This window comes from Phallusia mammillata, chromosome 7, assembly GCF_965637545.1.
Source record: "Phallusia mammillata chromosome 7, kaPhaMamm4.hap1.1, whole genome shotgun sequence".
NCBI classification, from domain to species: Eukaryota; Metazoa; Chordata; class Ascidiacea; order Phlebobranchia; family Ascidiidae; genus Phallusia; species Phallusia mammillata.
The window spans coordinates 8,051,525-8,073,197 of record NC_137258.1 but is presented as its reverse complement, the minus strand read 5'-3'; the positions used below and the strand labels follow the sequence as shown (position 1 = coordinate 8,073,197).

Genomic DNA, 21,673 nt, shown 5'->3' with positions numbered 1-21,673 from the left:
CCTGGGGACTGATCGATATGAATGCTGTAATGTTACTACGCGAAATGTGAGAGTAATCGAGAAGAATGAAGCTGAATATTAGCTGTTAGCTGTATGTCGTAATTATATGATTTAGGCAAAGTGAAATTACAATAATTTTGCAGCGATCTAACTAGAACGATATTTTTTCAGATTAGGTCATTGTATTAAAACGCCACTTTGAAAGAGATCATAGTTGCTAAACTTGGATTATTTATTGTTTTGTGGCAAGAACAGTCCCAAACCGAAAAAGAACGATATTGGCTCTTCAAACAGAGCCTCAAGTCTAGCCGCAAAGTTGTTGAGCTAATTGTTTGTTGACAAACCAACTCTCTTCGCAACTATCGAGTGCACGTGATAACAAAGCGGCAACTAGGAAGCAGATGTACACAGAGGTTGTACGGGGTCAGACGAAGCTATCCGATGAGTCCTCACCACCTTCGACTGTTCATTGAGTTCCGAACAAGTCGAAGAAGCAAGAAAATCTCTCGGATTATTGGATTGTAACCTTTTTAAACCCCGATGAGCTCAACAACTGTGAACCACGCCATGCGCCAACTGCCTGTGGGCGGTGGTGTCGGTGGAACAATGGGCGCTCCGATGGGGGGTCCGAACCCCCTAAGTCACGACCCACACACGCGACAAACGCTTGATAGACTTCAGTGCATACAGAACGTAAGTCAAATTTTGCTTTCAAGTCTAATGTTGTTCCCAGCACAGAGCTGATTTTACCTGAAAGTTTTTGCATTTTCAGCATTTGCGCGACCCGCAGTTGTTTATTAAGTCTGCACGTGAACTTTTGGACTGGTGTTCGGACGCAAGAGCATTTCAATCGCACTTTCATCAGTCTCTAATGGGATGTCTTGCGGTAAGTTAGAAGCAAACTGTTGATTCCCCTTTAGCCTACTTGTAACATTGAAAATGCTTAACATTGAACTGTACATTCACTTATGATGTAATAATATTACGAAGTAATGTGCGATTGATTTTCTAACACTGAGTGATGTAAGACGTATTTGCCCTACCCAGTGTGTTACATTGTTGAACCCCTGTCCCATTAGAAATTGGTTTTAGTGGCAGACGAAAAGTAGGTTATGCAACGAGAGGAAATGGGACGAAATTGACTCCAAGGAGTCAAAACGAAAGTGGCAGACATATTAACAATGTGCTACAAACTGAACACCCAAGTAGTCAGCGCTCCCGTCCATGTTACGCAGCCACACAAGTTCAAGTCGTCCAACGTGCTCAATTAAACGCGCTAAGTTTCAACGAGAAATGGCGCCCGCGATCCCAGGCAATCAATCAGACGCCAAATGGAGCGGAACAAAGAATGGCCGTCGTGAGATTGCTTGTTAAAGTGCGAAACATCGAAGGAGCGTCGTTCGAAAAAGAGTATTTCGTAATCATATGACCGCTGTTACGTTGTGTAGTCAATACTGTTTATGGCCTTAAGTTAACCAAACACAAAATAACTTTGTTTACATTGATACTGCTGCAGCAGTAATAGTATACCCGCTTTAGGTGTTGAAATGTGGTTTGAAGCTGTGTTAAGCCTAAGTGATTGTTTTAGTTGTGTTCTGTTCAGCAAATAGTCGCTTTGGCGTGAACTGGGCTCGGGTGTTAAATAAACACAACTCTGCTTTCCAAAGTCACTGTGCCTTGTCGTGGCATCCTAACAGTTTCTGTGAGTTACGCTTCGCCGCGTTCGTTAAACTTGGGGTCGGACTCGCGGCAAGGCCAATACAAATATGTATCTCGGTTAGCGCGAGACAGACAAAACGCCGCCTTTATCGCAGTTTTGCGCATTGTTTGCTGCCAGGGCGCCTTTTTCAGCTGTCCTCGATCACGACGAACCCTTATAGTTGAACGACACGGTTATCGAACCGCAACCTCGCGGCTACAGTAATACTTGTATGCGGTCGGCACACTTGCTCGCCGGCAAACGATTTTCTTTGCTGCTCGCTGCCTTTCCCATCGTCAACAGGGGGCAGGGGAAGGTGTCGCCGCGTGGCTCGTCTCGCCGGGGCATGCCTCCTGCCGGTGGTCCGTGACCGAACAGCACGAAATTCGAAACGTGACCCAAGCCAATGACACCCGTCAAATCTCCCCTGTCTGTCGGTGGCTTATTGCCCTGTTCTGAGCGAAAATGTAGCTGCTTCGGGGCGAATTTCCGCCGCACGCCTTCGAGAGTTGACGATATCGTGATTATTGTGCTGTCGACATTCCTGGACGGACGCAGATCAAAGACGCAAGTATGACGTTACATGACTTCGACTTCGATCACCATCGTCGTCTACACATCACGCTATTTCGCGCATCGCTGACTGCGAACAACTAAATGCGATAGTAAATTAAGAAGCTTGATTTGAAAATGTGGGGGATTTCACCTGCGCAGCAATGTCAGTCTGTCTGAATCCTCGTGATGCAATGAAAGCACAAACATACAGCACTATATTCTGTCTTGGAGGTAAAAGTGCTTTAGAAACGCCCTGGACCGAGTAAGACCACATCCGCTCGTCGCGCCCGACTTACAACGGCACGGTAACGTATGGTTGTGTCAAGTCGCACGCTTGCTTTCGTTTCGCGTTGGAGAGTTTAAACAACCGACTGCCTATTTGCCTTGTACGTCCCTATACGAAGTTTCGAAAAGCGATCATTTGAAGGATCAACTGGGAGCTCTGCGATAGCAGTGCGGAAGTCTTTATTTGACAACGCTCAGCAAATTTCGTTTCCCGGGCTACAGTGGTTAATTTGATCACGCAAATCGATTTTTCAGTGCGCAGGGGTGACCCAAAGCTAATATCACCATCACACTTGGGTCTTGTGCTTCGCGAAAATAACAATGTCACCGGGGTTGTTTTTCCATTTGCTTTGTTTTTTTGGAATTTGTCGCTGGGAAAGTTGTTTACCAGGCTGGATTATCCCGATTGCTTGCAGTCTGTTGCGAACCACGTTTTGATGGTGATGTTTTTTGATGAGATAAGTTATGAAGTTTTTACTCTCTATCTATGACGTAGCTGATAACGTGCACGTGACAATCTGATGTAGGATTACGTAGGGCAGTGTAAACAAATGCTATTTGCCTCTAGTGTCAAGATCTTTCTCAGTTGCGTAATGACATCAGTTTGTCACATCCAAAAACTTTACAGAAAGATACAAATGCCCAATCTGTGCTACCGTCGTTTAAGACAACACAACTTTTATTGTCCGCTTTAATCAGTAAATATTAATCCGTCCGTGAAAATCCTAGGTAGCTGTCAATGAAAGTTGACGGGCGCCTGCAGGGGGGCAGACTCACTGCACTGTGGTTAGTTTTGTGCATTGGTTTGGAACGGTGTAAATAGCATTACTCGCACACAGCGGGAATAAAACGCAGTTGCTACACTCGATATGTGAACGATGGACACGGCGCGACGCTCTAAGCATGCAACAGACAGCTCGCTGGGCATGTTTCCTGTTTTTTAGACTTTTTCTCAGACAATCTAAATTGAACGATATTAGGTTACGACATGTTCACATCTAGCAAGTTTATCTGGAAGATCGGTCTAGCTGTAAGTGTTACTTTGTTAGAAACTGCCGCTCCGTTGTGCACTGACAGACGGCCGGAGCCTTTCGTTCACACGCATCGGATCACTGGTATTAGTTGCACAGGCCTGTTACGTCACAACTTTTGTTCACAAAGCGAATCTGACACATGCGTCGTACAGAAGCCTATTGCAATTAAATGCAAATCTGGTGTTAGTGGATGCCCATAAAGAATCAAAATGCGTATCCGTGATATGACATTTCTCCTGGCCCAGTGAAAGGGTTTTAATTAATCGTCCGAATTGCTATCGCCCACCAGCCTGTTAATGGATTCTGTGATTACTGGCACTTAACCCCAAAAATGAAACGCGGTACTTGGTTGCGCTATAGCCCTGCATGCGTGCAACAAGCCGGTTGCGGGATCATGTTACCTTAATTTCGCGGAGAATTTCAGTCATGTAGGCTTGTGGCCGACTTTTATAAAGTCGATAGCGCTAGACCGGTTCTAAAAGAGCCGGCTGGTAATGTGCCATCTCCTTAATCAGCACTTTTTAATACCTTGCTCTCGCGTCGTTAGAAAATCTCTGCTGACGACACTCCCGGATCAAGTTTCATTACGTCCGCGGCCACCGCTTTTACGGTCTACGGGTTAAAACTTATTTTCCTGGCAAATGGCGCACCTGCTGCCACATGAACTCTGCTGTTGGTACATAGTTGTATTGGAAGGTGACGGGCATGGTCTACTGCCAACTAACCGCTCATTGTCAGTTTACAGAAGACGGGCCACGCTTTTACGCATGAGGAGATTCAATTGACCCGTACCAGACAATGGTCACTTTTCCGGTTTAACCGCGATCGCGTTCAACCCGATATGTCAGTCGAGTGTGCATTAGTGTCGAATGAGGACTTGTCTTTAACGAGGCGTTCTGCAAAATCTCGGCGCCGCAATTGACAATTAAATCTGCGTTAAATAATATATCTTCCCGGGCTCACGCAGGTTTGATTTTTATGAGGACTTAAACCGTGTGTTATCCATGTTCTCAAACAACACCCGGGCATAGTCAGTAATTTTAATGCCATAGCCGTTAATATATAAACGAAATACAATGCTACGAACGCCGATCGATTGAGCTGGTGAATCGTTTTCTCGTCGCAACAACAGGTCGCTTCACGCGAAAACAACGGCGTTTGCCCTCAACCTTGCACTGGTCATTAATAATTAAGATTTGCCAAATCGATTTTGTGCTTCAGCCCGCGCCGCCGCTCGTCACCAGTTACTGACTTCTGCTAATTTCAACAGCATGGAGGTAGTAGGGGCGTTTGGAAGGATGATCGCAAGCCCATCGTGATGCGTGGCTACTTGCTTTAATCGATCGCTGGCCAGATGGACTTGCCTTCGCGAGGTCACTCGCTTTTATTTCCCTGCGCCACGGTAATTAGGGATTCATCGATGAAATTCATAAGTGTGTTTCCGCTCGTTAAGTCGTTTGCTTGGCACTCAGGCGTTTGGATTCGATTTTTCAAGCTGTTGAAGACGTGCTGTGGCGTTTAACGCTTATTTGATGTGAATTAATTGGGTTTAGAGTGTTTTTCTTGGAATATTTGCTTTCAAAACCTAAGCGTAAATACAATATATGACAAGAATTCCGCAAAATATTTCAAGTTTCCGTTTTGCGGCTTGCTTCAACTACTTCTTGCCTAAAGGAAAAGCCTTGTGCAAAATCTCACACTAGCATAAGAATTTTTTTCGCAAACAACGTCCATCTAGTCGCATATGGTTTTTTAATAAGTGGAAATCGGAAATCCATCTCCTTCCATTCATCAACGGCTGTGCTTTGTTTAAAACTTTAACCTATCGTTTGGTTGGATAACCCATCATCTATAGAACAGGACAAACTTCGTTGCATAAATGTATCATGAATCTGTTATATTTTTGTAGTTTTATTTTAGGCAGTCACATATAATTTCTTATACCTTTCAATAATTGAATGTCACATTCCACAAGACCACCAACGATGAGACATGACAATGCGGCCAAGGTCAATGTCAGATTTGCATTGAAAAAGTGTCCTTGTCTGACACTACTTTTTTACAATACCGTGTCTTCATAGTAATCTCCCCAGAGCAAACATATATGAAACTTGCGATTGTGTTTATTCCGCTGGGGAGGCCTCAGTCTGGTTAGCTGTTATGCGCATTTAGCAACTCGTAAATTCGTACAAGGCACTGCCCGAATTAAGTGAAATGAAAGAGAGTGACAAGTGATTTTTGTTTGTTCCCAGGTCGTCAATGAAGTTGCAGGAAAACCAGGTTATGATCTGCAGCTCTGTTACCGCCTGCTCGTTCTTTGCAATGATCACAGAGACAGGTTTCCACACAACTCGTCAGGTAAGCAGCCGTTTTTTGTAAGTTGGTACCGTATGGAAGCGCATGCACAATCGGGATATACATGTTTGTTACGGGCACGTTAGTGTTTGCCACGACTGGTGTCTTCCATTAATAATGCAACGCGTTTGAATGCGATCGTTTCTCCAGACGACCTTTAAACAATGCTGACAGGCGTTCTGGCACTCCCGCACATCGCCATATGGATTTTACCTATTGATTTAACCAGCGCATGAATTCATCTGGTATTCAGAGCCGTATGTTACCAGTCTCAGTGCCAGTTACCATATTAGTCGTTCGTAGGTCAGCCAAGAAACACGATGTTCGTAATCGACGGGCGTCGCAGGCCGCAAGATAAATAAACAAAACCGTTGCGCAATTTGCTTTCGGCGTGCATTAAGTGTAATATGAGCGGTAAAACACGTAAAAGAGCCTGGTGCCGGTTGCGCGTAATATCTAGCGAAAAATATCACCGGTGGTACAGCGCACCTGGAAATGGGCGTTTAACAAGTTATCCGAATCATTAATCTGATTTGTTTAGTTTTGCTTTTTAATATGGTGTACGGTTGTCAAACAAGTACCATGTGACAAAAATCGCATCTTTCCACCATAGGTCGCTACATTTGATTTAAAAACAGAGAATAAAAAGGAAAAAGTTTATAAATATTTACTTATTTTGTATATCAGACAAGAAAAACAAACTGTAATTCGCGTGCATCATTTAACCATGCAAAAACAGGTGCGACCTCTCTTAACTAATTTGATAGACCGTGTTATCTCGGAAAACTACCGATTGAGTCCAACTTCTCCGAGTGGCGTGACGCACCTTGGACACGCAGATACAATCGCACACCCGCAAATGCTCTGTCACCCACGTAATTTTGTCCAATTTGTGGCATTTACCCAAAGTAATCCGGCTAATGCCTCTCACAGCCCCTAAATTCTCAAATTTTGTTTCCCATAGACGGCTGAGTACAAAGACTCCAGCTTGATATGTCTTGCTTAGGTAACATTGCTGTGTAAACAATGAAAACGTTTTACTTCTATTCGCTTTTAAGAACGAGACAGAGTGTTGTGTGTCGTCTGGTGTCAAGCAGACACACGGAAATTGAAATGCGCCGTGTTAAGGTTTTCGTGTCATTGCTTAATAATGCGCGAAAAACGCAATACAGTGGTAGGAATATCGAGCGACTTAATAATCGATATCGGCCCATGATCGTTATACCAGGCACATGCTTGCTCGTCGCGAAATTAAATCACTTTATCTGGGCGAGTATCGCGCGTTCAGGGCTTGTCACGTCGAATTCTGACTTCAAAATCTCACAGCGCCGATCAAGTGCGCGATAAGACAGACTCGCGGCTGGGTTAATGTAAATATCGGACAATCGCAGGCAGTGCTGCGTTTCGGACGCGCCTCCGGCAACCTGAGTTAACTTGTTGCCAGTGTGTAATGCAAACAACTTCTTTCCAGTTGCCTTTTCGCCGTTGAAGATGAAAGCAATCTTTAAAATGCACGTCATTGCCTAGACTCGTGTCACATAATCAAAATCGCGTTGCACTTTGTGATCTTGATGATTACTTGAACAAATGTGAAAATAAAGGTTTGCCAAAGAAATTCTCAATGCTAAATACCGCTGAATGTGTGATAGAAATCTGCAGTTTGCCTTAAATGTAAGATCAAAACCGCGATGGGCGAATTAAAAGACTGCCAAAAATGTTCGTCCAGTACACTACCTGTTTCACGGCAATTGCATGGGATTATATGCGTTTTAAACATTGGAAAAGTTACTGTGGGTCAATTTAGGACCCCTTGTTAACAAATAATGTTTACATTACAGCGATGCTGACAATGTGGCTGCACAGTGTGAAAAAGATTATGACATTGCAACATGAAGCAATCAAACCAAACAACATCCCATCAATGCCTGTTCCCAACCAGAACACCATGGGTGGGGACATTATGAGTCAAAAAATGCAATATCCTCAACCACACATGGCTCAAAGGTACGGGCGTCCTTGTTCAAAACACCTGCAAACTTTGTATTTATACTAAAACACATTTGCAGGAGTTGGAGCCAGGGTTCCCAGCAAGGTCCACCGAATCAACATCCTTCTTTGTCTGTTATCACTACGGTGTGGGGGGTTTCAACAACACAAACTGCCCCAATCCCCGTTCACAGTCAATCGGTCAATTCCACGACCTTTGCTCAACAGCATGTTGGCCACAACGGAGGCGATCAGATGGGAGGTAACTTTAACCACGGATATCCCGGTATGCATTCCAAGTCACCCGGAGGAAACTATCAACACCACAACATGTACCCACCAAACCACAGAGGAATGGGACCGACTGGGCGGTACACGGGAGGCCCGGGTCATCGTATGGGCTCTGAGCAGGTAATAATGTTTTCACACAGCTTTGTACAAAGACTTTCGGTTGACCTTTATACTTGATGGTTAACATTGAAATTTGTTCCAGATGGATTGTTCTTAGTCGTATGGTTAAAGTTAAAATTTCTGTAACTTTTAGAACCACCATCCTCCGGCAGCAGCGGCAGCCGCGGCCGCTGCAGCAGCTGCAGCCGCAGCAGCCACGGCGACTGCGACAGCAACAGCGTTTCTGAAAGAGCAAGACCACGGCCAAGTACCTTCCTACGATGGGGTAAGTTCTAATCCATTCCCTGTCACTTGGCCACACGGCACAGAGAAGTTTTTATGTTTCTCGATTTTGCCACACATATTGCTGGAAATTGCTTCTGGTCGAATGTCTGTGTCTGCGTTTCGTCTTCGCGCTTCAGGGAGTTGCGTGTCAAGCTTGGTGACAGGAAACAGAACTTTTACTCTGGTGACCCAACCGCTCCGCTTCCGTGCGATAATTTCTGTTGACTGATTTTAATTTGGGTCTATTTAAAGATTGCCGCCGCCATTCTTTTCGATAATGGTACATAGAAGACATGGAGCGAGACGGTCGACTTAGATTTAATTTGTGGCCGTTAAACTTGTTTGGTGCGAAAAGCGGTGACAGACGGAATGTCTACACAGCTTGGACGATTTTCATATGTTTGCCTATAGCTCCAGCGCGGGTCAACGACCATCAAACTAATTTAGGTCTGTGTTGATAACTAACATGTAGCAAAGCATAGAAACCAGTACTAAGCTGCCTAATGCAGGCTTGATAATGTTCCATCGGGCGTGTCGCGGCAAAACAGTCCACATTACAGACGATTTAACGTGGCTTGATGCCCAAGGCCATCTTGTTGCCGATCATTTACACTCATTCGTTGGCCTGATGAGTGCCCAGCAGGTTAAAATCTTGTTGGTATGTTCCACGTTTTGTTCGGCGACCTGCTGGAAGGCGGCTAATGTCCCAGGATGCACATTTTTTGTTTTGTTTGGCAACAATTTCGAGCACCGATATGCGTCATTCGGCGGCAGAACTGCGAACTCTTCAGATTGAGCTTCCAGACGAAATAATGGAGCGATTGTTTTGCCTGATCGAACACGGCGTATTCAAGAACTCAAATATGTTTTTTTATCAGTTTTCTTGCTAATGTATGATCTGTTTTGTGCTTTGCTGCCGTTACATTTCAAAACATGCAAAGATTTTAGCTTAGGCGATGTTCACAATTTTCAATCTAACCAATAATCATCATTAAGATTTTGTCATCTTTATCATTCGGCCTTTTCAAAAGATCTCTATCTAAGTCAGGTTAGGACAAGGAGCCCGAATCTCCTTGGGAGTGTAGTTTAATTGCCATTCACACCGCATTCGCGGGCAAGCTATTACGTCAACATGTTATTACGTCAACATCGTCGCCAGTTTGTTTGTTGCTCCAACCGTGTTCGTGACGCCACCACCCTGAAAGCATCAGGCCTTGCCGCGGAGTGCTATTTATTTTGGTCCGGCGGGAACAGGGCGTGCGTTTCGCAGGTGCGGCAGCGTTGTATCTGCTAAACAAACATAGGTGCATACCGCGAGCAACTTTCGATGGCCGTCAAGTTACCGTGCTGATTTCGGCACCCACTGCGACGACAGACACGGGCTTATATGCTCATACATCCAAAACGCCCGTGCCCGCACTACACCTATGTTATATTTCTGCAACATGATCTGCCCAACGAAGACAAATTGGATGCGGTTTGGCAGATTTGCTGAAGCCGATCAGGGTGCTACATCCGCGGAATGCAAGTTCATGCGTTTCCCAAGCCGATTGCTGGTATTCGTGATTTATTGAGCCTCCGAAGTTCGCGCCAATTCCCAGATACATCCAGATCTCCATTTACGGTTTGGCGTCGGCGAACACAAGCAAAATAAACACACCACAGTGATGTAACACGGCGATGATGTGATGTCAGGAAAATATTCCCTGGCTCACCACATCAAGAGCTCAACGTCTGGCCAGGGAGAGACGGTCGCTTGGCCTGGTACTTGCTTTGACAACGTTTCCTAATTCTTGTACATCGGTTGTAACGCACTTGGCGTAATTTGAGGCAGATAACGTCCGCAACAAGGTAAATCTTGTCACAGCCCACGCGTCACAACCTGTGATCTTGTCTCGAAGGAGTCGTTTATGCCAACAGGCCTCGGTGTGTGGCGGTGTTCGTGTTGTTTGGTTGCACGCAAGTCCTGCAATTATTGTACGGTTGGATGCCGTTCACACTGACCTTGTGCATAATGCATGATGTGCCTCTCTTAACCTTTCGAGCGCCAGCACAACTTGAACGACAATTAATCTTCGCCAGATCCCTTAAATCAATAGAATCCCTTCGTTTATTCTTGCTACCGAAGCAGTTAACTGACTGTTGCGATCTGACAGGCGCTTTGTGCCGCATTTTGAGAGCTTGTCTTGTTTTAATGTGGGAGATATGATGCCTAATGTTACTATTTCGGTTTCGGGCGGCACAGTTAAGGTTACCAAACCTGCAACCGTTGCGCTTCACCGACTTCATCCTAAGCGAAAATTATATGGGTGGGGCCAAATCCATCATCACTGTGGTGCATTTTTTCGATTTAGTGCTGGTTGGCCCAAGGTGACAGGCTAATTGCCGGATCGGCGGCTGCAATTACCATCGTGTATCGACGGCAGGATATTGTGGTGTATTCAGAACGTCGCAAATACCAAAAGGCACGAGGTAATTATGTATGGACCCGGCGCCGCGCCCTTTGCTGCAGTTGTTCGATTGTCGGTTTTTGTTTGATGCTTGCTGTAATTTTCACGTTTGCAAAGTATGGGGCCCATTTTTTGAAGATAAGTTAAATCTTCTTTGCAGAATTTGGTCTTCTACAGACATACTGTTTTCGTTTAATGTTCTTTACACTATTTCACTTTAAATTTGTCCCTGCAAATGTCCAGAAAGGGATATGTTGCATTTCGTGCAAACGGCGTTTTGCAATTTCAACCAGCAGATCTTTGCAATGGGGCATTATAGATTAGCCCTGGTTATGAATTAAAGAAAGTCTTCGACGGTGCTTTATATTGCTCTTTTTTTATATAAAAGCAAGGCAGTAATTTACGCAATACATAATAAACCCTATGTACACATTCCATCGGGTCGTCACTGTCTTTAAAAAAGCTTTTAAAGTCCAATTACGTGGTTTAACATAAACGTTTAGTTTGTAATTGGAAAAGGGGGACACTGAAAAATCCACCGTTTTGTAAGATGACATATCTTTCGTTTGGAAATTTAGCGTGTTACCTTTTTCTCGGGACGTGCTGGTTTCGGTTTTTAATCGACGAGTGGCGAATCTCTCCCGTGGTAAAATATTAATGTAATCTCTTTTGCCTTGATCGGAAGCGTTCGCGGTTGCCTATAAGATTTAGCCAAAGCTCTCGTATGAATGAACAGAAAACAGTGCCTACCAGTCAATCATGTGAGTTAGCTGGGTGATATTCCCTCTATGACAGGTTCGTTATTGATTCGGGAATGATAAGCGATCATACAGTTTGCTCTACGATTTCGTGCGCGACAAAATGGCGCCTTACCACCTGAGTCCTTGCATCGTGGGAGCACCCGCTGCCAAACAACCCGGAGATGGGATCAGGGTTGGAATGCGCGCGCTTTGTGTTGTTTTGACAGAGGACTACGCCCGGGACAATCCATTATCCCACTTGGTGTGATCGCAGAATTGTCGGCCCTGTGATCGTGCTCACGTTGCAGTTGATATCCGTCCTTGTATTGAGCGTTTGTTGTTTCATCATCATGTTTACCTGCCAATGTATAGGTTGCTTTGCGTAGTGCGAAATGAAAGTATAATGAATGATATTACTATGTGTTTTGTATTTTGATTACACTATGTCTGATCCCTGTTTTTGAATTTATATTACATGTAATGAGAATTTGCTTTAGCGCATAAAAGACCTTTCATTGGTGTAGCACAAATCTGTGGGAGCTCGATTGGGTTACCCGTTTAATCTTTTTACATTTAACCTTGTATGAAACTTGTTGACACAAAATTGTGTGTACACATCAATTCATTCATTATTCAAATTTCTTGTTTTTAGATGCAAAACGGTCCGGGAGGTCATCATGGCCCCAACTATCATATGCACCAAAACGTCTCGCACCACCCTGGGCAACATTACTCTCCCAACCAACAACATGGCATGGGGTATCCCGTTATGTCCCAGTCGAACCGGACGAGACCCCAGATGACCCCTCATTACGGACGGGGTCCGCCCTCTTCCGCTCCTTATCAAATGGGCGGTGGAATGACCTCGCCACGGACCGCTAGCCTTAACGGGTCAATGTGCAACAATGATATGTACAAGCAATCATGTCGTCCACAACAGGTTTGATTCGCTTTTTTGCCCTCTGATTTTGACTTTGAAAAAGCATGAGAAATGAGATGCAAACGTGCTCAGTTAATCCCATTTTTCGGGGCACTGTATAAGAACTATTTGTTTCGTCAACTTTCTTATTTCGAGTTAACTTGTTTCTCACGGAATAAAGGTCAAAGCAATAACAGCAAAGCGTGTAACAGAACCTTTCAGCAATAAACGTTACGCAACCGATTTCTTTCGTCGAGCACCACTTGACAATGTCTTTCATGCACAGCCGATGGGCCAAGGACCATACAACGGGACCCCGAACATGCCGGGACACTTTAACAAGCCGGGGGACACACTGCCACACCCAACCATTCACCTCCCGCAGGGTCCCACGACCCCCACCGCACAGGGTTATAGCCCCAGGACCGGGCCCTCACCCCAACATCAGTTCTACCAAGGCAACCCATCCATCACTGAACCGCACCCCTACGGACAAGGTCCCAGGCCGTATCCCCCTCACTATCCCAATGAGGTATTGATTTCGATGCCAGGTGTTGGGGTATCGTGTTATGTGCAGGTGTTCAATACAGTAGTAATATTTGTGTTTGCAGCATATTATCTCATGCAGTAGGTAAAAGGGCACATTCACAGCATTATATTGTCGTTTAAATTTAATGGAAAACTTTGTAGCACGGTACGACGTACCGTTTCTAAATGCATTCATAATGCGTATTATCCAATATGTCCAAACATCTAACATGTCCATAAACGATAGCTCTTTTGGGGGATCCCTTTCTTTGTAGTAAATCTTTGAGCAGGAATCGTAAACTATAGTAAATCGTTAAATATGAAAAATATGGCAGTATATACGAAAGCCATCATTTTAGCTTAAAAAATAAATAATTGTATGTGGATTTTTTTTATTTCCAACGCTAACCAAACAATTTAACCTCATGCAGATGCGGTCGATGCCTTACCCCAATTCACAACAGCCAAATCCTATTCCGGGCAATCCTACGCCACCCCTGACGCCGGGCAGCGCCCACAACGTCCCACCTTATCCAAACATGGAAAAATTCGACACGGATGGTATGTTCTAATGGTCGGTTGTGATGCGCTGCGAACTGTTCATGAGAATCGAAAGTATTCAACCCCAAGATTGACAATGCCCATTTTCGATTATATACAGCCTCTATGGAATTTTAAGAGATCCAACTGTAGCGCTAGAGCGTAGCTGACACCCTTGTTTGTTACATCGTCAATGTCAAATTTGTCAGCACACTTATACGTGCGCCAACTCCCACACGCATCGCCCAAATCCGCCTAGAAATGCCACGCTTAAGACCGTGGATCTAGAGTCGGCTTTTCACGTCTGCGGGTTTGCTGGTGAGATGCAGAGAGTTATTGTGCCGACTCCGTTCGTGATAAGATCGAGGCCTGTACTTGCCGTCTAAACACGTGCTGGTCGCAACCAGCCGTCGCAAAGCAATGCCCTTTCTCCGACAGGCGGCACTTCATGGTTGCACTTTCCTGTCAGCCACCGCACTCATTGCCTCAAGGGTATTTGCGCAAAACGCGTTTTAATGTCATGCATCGAGTCGAGTGTTTCCACTGCCATGTCAGTCACTGGTCGGCCCTTCGTGACAAGTCCTCATGAAAGCGGGCGTCGCCGAGCTGTCCGGCTCAGGCATGCGTTACTAGGCTAGGTCGCACTTTGAGCAGCGAAGCAAATTCCTGGTAGTCGCAGGACACTGCATAGCCTCGCTATCAATTCATGAAATCATGCGTTGCAACGCCTCGTTAGTTGTTTAGGTTTCAATAAGCTACGACAGCCAGCTATAGGGTGTAACCGCAGAGGTCCCGTAAGCCAGTTTGCTACAAAATTTGCCTTGTCAATTTCATGGCCTTTCCCTCGGCCAGGTGAACACAGATCAACCTGATGACAGGCGTGTAAGACAGTTAGGATGCGTAGGCACATAATGGTCTTCACGCCACCAGCGCACCTGTTATCCTATGTGATGCTTGTAGGTGTTGACGAACAGCGACTGGTGTTCACCATCCGTGATGGAGTCGTGCTTGACGCCTTTCGTTTGGAACACAACCGAAGCGTCAGTACACGGGCTTTTGCCATCAAACCGCACATACATAAAACCCTATTTGAGAGGTGAGTCTGGTAGCTCTTCCCTGACTGTGTTTTCATGTCACGATGGTGACATTTGTCATGAAACAGGGGCAGCTTTGACATTCAACGTCATACTATAGTGGTGTGACACACCGCGACATTTACAGTGACATTAATGTAGTGCTGATTGTTTTTAAACTGTGAATATATTTTTGTCTTTAATCTGGATGTAAATGTGCGGTATGATTCAGACAAAACCACTGCTGAATCTCATACTCAGTGCACATCTTTTTTTTGATGATCTCAATCTTGAAATAGTTTTAACTGCAGAAATAAAAAGTGTCTGACATGTACCTGTTCGGGTTACATCAAATACCGCTAAAGCAATGCACGCTGACCTAACATGGTATTGTTTTCGTTTATTAACACAGGCCTGATTTGGATCTTCAGTTCAAGTGCTATCATCACGAAGACCTATTGAAGCATACCAACTGGCCTCTTAATGTCCAGGTATAGTCCTCGCATATGCCAATCAACCAACTGAAAACTATAGTCTTTCGATAGACGTTGCTTAAATAAACTTGAAAGCTGTGAACCTAATACAGTTATTGTTGCCACTTTGTAGGTAAACGTCAACTCGACTCCGATGCCAATCACCCGTGGACAGTCGCGATCAACGCATAAGCCCTTGTACCTGAAAAAAGTCTGTCGTCCCGGCCGCAATGAAATCACCATCACGGTTTCTGCATGCTGCTGTGTAAGTAGTAATCACCGCAAAAGTAGAATTGTTGGCAATTTTAAGTTACTTTGTCGTATTTGTATTGTTGATACCAGTATAGGCTTATAGTTTTGTCTGTCCCTTCGCGCACCGACACACTCGGTGAGGACCACACCATGCGTCGGGAAACAAGTACAAAGAGCACATAGGAAATGTTTAACATACCGTGCCTGAATTCCTCACCGATAAGGGGATTAAATAGTGCGAGCGCTGCCGCTAAATTGGCATTCGAAACTGACATGCAACGGATCGTTCCAGGCGTTTCTCAGAAACCTGGACCTTTAACCTTGCTTGGTTGCGCAACACATCTTCAAATGTTTGTTGCGACGCTACATTATACTTTTGGATCGGCACAAACCTACGTGCACAGTGTTAACACTTTGTTTGTTGTTTCGCAGTCTCACTTCTTCAGTCTTCAACTGGTGCAGCGTCCCACCATCCGATACATCCTCAAGGGTCTGCTGCAGAAGCGAGCGTTGCCTGACAGCAGATGCATGGCAAAAAGTAAATATACGTCTTCATATTACTCTGCCAATGTTTTTGTTAGCCTACGTACACAATTATAAGTGTTCCAACGCAGAGGCATGGATTCTAAGTGGTTCCGTACATATACATAAACATCCTATAGAGCGTGTGTTACAATAAACATTACACTATCGCTTGCTTAATCGTATGTCTGTGGCCTCATTAGAAGCTAAACCGTTGTTGCGTTATAGCGCACGCACTCCCTTTGTATTATACAAGTATGGCATATAATTTCAACAATAAAATAATCATTTGTATTTTTCTGCTTACAAAAATTATAACGTTAGCAGATTGTTTAAGACGATGTAGAACGTATCTGCTAATGCAGAGATTCTTCCTGTTAAAAACCCTATAATACGGCGTGGTTCTTTCACCAAAAAGTATTTCCTTTTTTAAACATCCACCAGTCGTAGCGAAAAGTCATTAAAGGTCGCAATGTGCGGCGTGCCGGTGACGCACTTATTGCATGGAAGCGGGATTTCGCTGACGAGCTCGCCACTACGCTCGCTATTCCCGTGACAGAACTAATGAAATATTCATACGTGCATCTACCATCTTGCAGTCCAGCGCCACTTCAGCAGCGGGGCGATAGCGGCAAACAACTCCATTGTGACAACGGCGACAAATGGAGACAGCAGCGGTGCTAGTGAGCGGACAACTACTTCCGTGCGAATCTCGTTGAGCTGCTGCATCTCGGGCAACAGGATCCAGATACCAGCTCGTGGCCAGGATTGCAAACACATACAGGTGGGAGTTGCGTCCTTTATCAAAAATTGACCCATGGTCTGTATTTTTGCACAGTCAAATAATAAGTGCTTTTGACCTCTAAAACAGCAAAATCCATAATAATATTTAGGCGTGTTTTTTAAAAAAAATATCGGGATGAGACGAAAATCCGGATTGCTGATGTCGATTAGTTCAATTCTTACCAGGCCCATTGAAGGCGTTATCCAGAATCAAACTACAAAATCATTTTGTACCTCTAGTTTTGTCCGAATCAGGCGAAGATCCGGATTAACCGAAACCCGCATTACCCCTAACCGAGGCTTACTATACGTTTTTGTAATATAAAGTCTGTTTTTTCCAAATTGTTACGTCAACACAATTGCAAAATCTCTTTTTACTAAGATGCTAACCGTTTTACGAAGGTACCATTTGAAATGAGCTTAGGTCATCGGAAATGTGCTCTGTCTATTGACATTTAGCATGACCGAGTTTCTTCGAACGTTTATCATTATCACCAAGTATGTGACCTATTACCTTGCGCCGAAGGTGTTGGTTAAGGAGAAACTCCTGCTTCGCGGGTTTCTTTGGAACTGGGGGAAACTACTCATGAAGCGTGATCGTGACCTGATCCGTTTTTATGCACTACTGTAGTTTGTTGAGATTCTGTTTAGTCACGGTCCTATTGTCGGTGTGTCACAAATGTTAGTGGGGGAAGACAGAATTGGGTATAAATGATATCATTGCCTGTCTAAATATATCTCGTAGAGTGCGCCAACCCAGTTTGCCCGGTCATTGAACTTGCAATGACAAAGGTTCAACAAACAACCCAAAACCCCTATAATCTAAAGTTGATCACTTGAAAACTAAAGCTATTTTAGGAAAAGGAATAATATATAGTAGTGCGTAGTCGTGCGAAACTCCATACAGGCACGAGATAAAATGTATTTTTCTTCACAGTGCTTTGATTTGGAGTCATACCTGCAGTTTAACAGCGACAACGCCACCTGGATTTGTCCGATTTGCAGGTAAACACCACTTAAAACAAAACCACTATCTTTAACTTTCAAACACCGTTGTTTTGTTGCTTTTATCCTCAAATATCGTTTACGTTTTTAGGAAAACCGCTCCCCCCGCTGTCTTGGAGATCGACGAATTCCTGCAAGGGATCTTCAAATCCTTGCAAGACCGTGACTGTAGCATCGTCGCAATTGACTCCAACTGTCACTGGAACCCACTGCCGGGCCCCGGGGACGCCGGTTTACCTCGTTACCCTGGCATGTACCCCTCCATAGACGAGGGTCCGACAGGCGGGGTTGTAAAGAGCGAACGAACGGATACAAGTGCGTTCCACATAAAACCTGAACCAATCAGCACCCCCGGAGACTTTGCCGTCAAGCAAGAAACACTGATGAGTGTTCTTAGCGTAAAACAAGAGATGAAGCAAGAAATTAACATGCACCGGCCTGGCCAACTTCATATTAAACCTGACCCAGACGGCCCCCCTAGTAAGTTGCTGTTTTGTAAAAGTTACGCTTGCCCCACGTGTAAGTGTCAAGTGCTCATCGAATGTTGACTGGTCATCGTTAGGATCTTATACAGTGCTGAGTGTATGAAGAGCTATACCTTACCGATGCCCTATATAACCATTTGTGGGTTAACGCTTGTGCTTCTGTTATTACAGTGCCACCGCAGGTAGCGCTTTGAGTAACCACTTGTTTTTTTTTTAGACAAGCGTCTGCGTACTGTCACCTCTCCCAATGCCAGCCTGAACAACATTCCCGCTCCTAACCTTTCTTCTTCACTGCCTTGTAATCGGCCAACACCAACCGAAAATAACTCCGGTAAGATTGAGAAATTCCCTCTTTCAATTGAAAACCGCACCAGGTTGCTTTCCGGATAAAAATAACAGCTCCAATGACCACTTGTTTACATGCATTTGCGTACATCCGCTGCTGGAGTAAAGGCGTATATGTAATGTATAAATACAATACCACAAGACCACGCCTATGCTGTGATGTAATATGACCACCCGTCGATGTCGTCTCCGTTTTGCAGCCGTCATTGGCGGTCGCAAGCAGTTGTTCGATTCTCCTTAAGGTTGTGGATGCGAATCAACATGTTTTTGATATCGACCCTGTGACATTAATTGATTCTCCCAGCGGAATATATATGTCCTACAGTCGAATCAACGCAAGTTGCAGTGTGACCTATAAGAAGATTTCCTGCTTGGCCAATTGCAATTCTTGTGATTTCATTGCATATTGCCTTACCTACATTTATTCCTTTAGTTTTATATGTTGATATGTTAGATATCAATATATTTTTGTCTGGATTTTCAGGGTTTCCTCACAGCTACGATTTTAGTCGTATAACGTCCGGTGGCTCTATGTCGACATCTGGTGGACAAACTGCTGACCCTTCAACCCCTCACTTCCAGTGCAGTTCATCCGCTGTGCCCATGACCGCAGAGATGGGAGACAACATCGCCGCCAGCGACGTAGTTACTATAGAGAAAAGACTCAATCATCCTGCCTTCTTTAAGAACGGTGGTTCTCCAAACGTAAGTTTTTGTATTGTTGCACTGTGAAAAGTATCTGTGGTCTGCCGTACCCAAGTCACACAATCAGCACGAGATGGATTAGTTACTACTTTGTACCTATAAAGCTCATTTGAAATGTGGTATTTGGGTACTTGCTATGCAGTGACAATGCGTTGGAATCTAATCGATGTTTAAATGACATAAATCTTTAACAAACGTTTAAAAAATATATTAACAATTTTCGTAGCGCCGCAACACAAGTAACCCAAAGACGCCGCAAGGACCAAGCACTCCAATGAGGCCACCTAGCAGCAGCAGTGCTCTCACTCCACAGTCGGTTGGATGCTGTCCGACACCTGTCTCCACTAGCGGCTCCTTTTCGTCTGGTACCACAAACAATACTAATAACCCAATGACCCCAATAGCTAACCCAGCTACTCCCGCCTTCGCGCCGCAAAGCATTCCACCGTGCGATTCGTTTGACGATGCCCTTGAGTCGATACTGAGCAGCCAGGATGCCACGGGAACCGAGCCAGTCGATATTCCATCGCTACCTTTCGCTGCTGATCCAAGTGTTAAAGGAGACGACGGGGACGACACCGGGGCTTTGCAGGTGAGAACAATACATTGCAATGTTTTTTTTATATTATGTATGTATGAACAGTACAATACTTAACCTGAGTGGTGTGTGCTCGGTGGTCGGCAAAGCAGTTGCCCCTATACTGCTTTAGGGTCTGTGTGTTCTCAAGCTGCGTGACTTATCTCTGTTCAAATAAAAAAATTCGATGTAATTATTAACCTTTTCTAATGTTAAAAATCCCCCTATCAGGTAATAATTAGTGGCCACTTCGTGATTTGATTTTCATTTTTTTCTGTTTTCTGTTTTTGCTTTTAGCATTAACTGGCCGGTGAATTTGGATAAAAATATAATGATGCCAACATAATTCTAAAAATCCAAAATAATAGCGCAAAACAAATTCAAATTGTTAACATTTACAGAGTCTACCGGATTTGGACTTTGACATTTTTAACCCAACCAGCCTCCCTCCTACCTCCGGTATGGACAACAATAGCACGGAGGAAGACAATATTCTATCGCTGTTTGATTCCTAGTTTGTCTCACGTTTAAAAACTTTGGCGTCTTTTTTTGCGCCAAACGCGACCAACAATATTCCTCTGAAGTTCACGTCTGAATTGTATTGGTCTAAAACACTTGCTCTTTTCTGTAGTGAGAGCAGCGAAAGCAACGCAACTGCACTTGCGCTTGAGCCACATTTGGTTCCTTACTGAACCGACCAAAATTGACGCATGTTCTGAAGTATTCGATGTTTGAAGGTTTCAAACACAACTTGCTTTTATATTTTACATTGCATTGCTCTTAGAGGGCAGTAATACCACTTAGGTATAACATCACGTTAGTTCATGTTTGCAATTCGCATCTCATGTCAGTGCCATATCAGAAAATTCCTTTATAAAAATGGTTTGCCAACATAAATGTTATGACTGTTTAATTGCAGTAGCTTCTTATTTGTTTAAACGGGTGCATTTGGGGACAACATATTACACCGCAAGCCTTCTAATGGGAAAAAATACTACCATACACATAATTTTGCAAATAAACCTAAACACGTTTTTTTGCGGATTGAAAGACATCATTCGAACTGTTTGTACTCGGCTGCTTTTGCTTAGCACGCTATTTTTGCAAACAAACTCGCTTTTGCTCTGCGTCGTTACTCTTTCGTGGCTGCATCAAGACTAGTTTTATAGCAGTCCATTCGGCAGTAGCCTTCGCAACACATAAACTACATTCTGCGTGTTTCGTGCGTCTTTCGAATTTGTTTTTTTACCAACTATTTGTACTTCCTGTTTTCTTATTCCTACTGTTTCATCTCTTCTTACTTTTTTGGCGTTTGTAATATTATTATTCTGTCACCTTGCAAAAGAATACAACAAAACTATGTCCAAAGGGCGTGTCTGGTTAAGACTGTTTTAGAACAGTTAAAGTTTTGAGTTTTTTTGTGAACATGCAATTTATCACACTTTACCGAGCAAATTAAAAATGGGCAGAAATTGAAAATTTGATCGTTTAACAGTATGTGATAATTTGCAGCGAAGAAAACTTTCCAAATCTTTACAAAAACCAAATATTTTACTTTATAAATACCAAAAATTCTACTCTGAGGTATGGGCAACCACAAAGCAGCCACAAATAAAAAAATCTTTTGTTGGTCTTATTTGTAATTTGGGCTATTTGGTGTCGTAATGCTCCCGAAACAACTACACCC

General features: G+C 44.1%; 1 protein-coding gene across 1 annotated transcript; it reads left to right on the top strand.

The window, feature by feature from the left end:
* Positions 1 to 133: 133 nt before the first annotated feature.
* On the top strand, positions 134 to 21,354 carry LOC145237666 (zinc finger MIZ domain-containing protein 1-like). Its single transcript, XM_080100612.1, has 20 exons — positions 134 to 693; positions 773 to 886; positions 5,826 to 5,931; positions 7,767 to 7,932; positions 7,995 to 8,325; positions 8,459 to 8,590; positions 12,432 to 12,719; positions 12,985 to 13,230; positions 13,658 to 13,787; positions 14,727 to 14,862; positions 15,252 to 15,330; positions 15,446 to 15,577; positions 15,997 to 16,102; positions 16,686 to 16,870; positions 17,807 to 17,874; positions 17,966 to 18,354; positions 18,577 to 18,690; positions 19,189 to 19,409; positions 19,636 to 20,001; positions 20,388 to 21,354. The coding sequence occupies exons 1-20, from the start codon at positions 541 to 543 to the stop codon at positions 20,499 to 20,501; spliced, it is 3,576 nt and encodes a 1,191-aa protein (XP_079956738.1). The 5' UTR covers positions 134 to 540; the 3' UTR covers positions 20,502 to 21,354.
* The last annotated feature ends 319 nt before the right edge of the window (positions 21,355 to 21,673 follow it).

Excerpts from the sequence above, each read along its gene's own strand:
- LOC145237666 (XM_080100612.1), top strand. The coding sequence starts at position 541 with ATGAGCTCAACAACTGTGAACCACGCCATGCGCCAACTGCCTGTGGGC. Across the intron at positions 887-5,825 it reads CTCTAATGGGATGTCTTGCG|GTCGTCAATGAAGTTGCAGG; the intron begins GTAAGTTAGAAG and ends GTTTGTTCCCAG. Across the intron at positions 19,410-19,635 it reads AGAACGGTGGTTCTCCAAAC|CGCCGCAACACAAGTAACCC; the intron begins GTAAGTTTTTGT and ends CAATTTTCGTAG.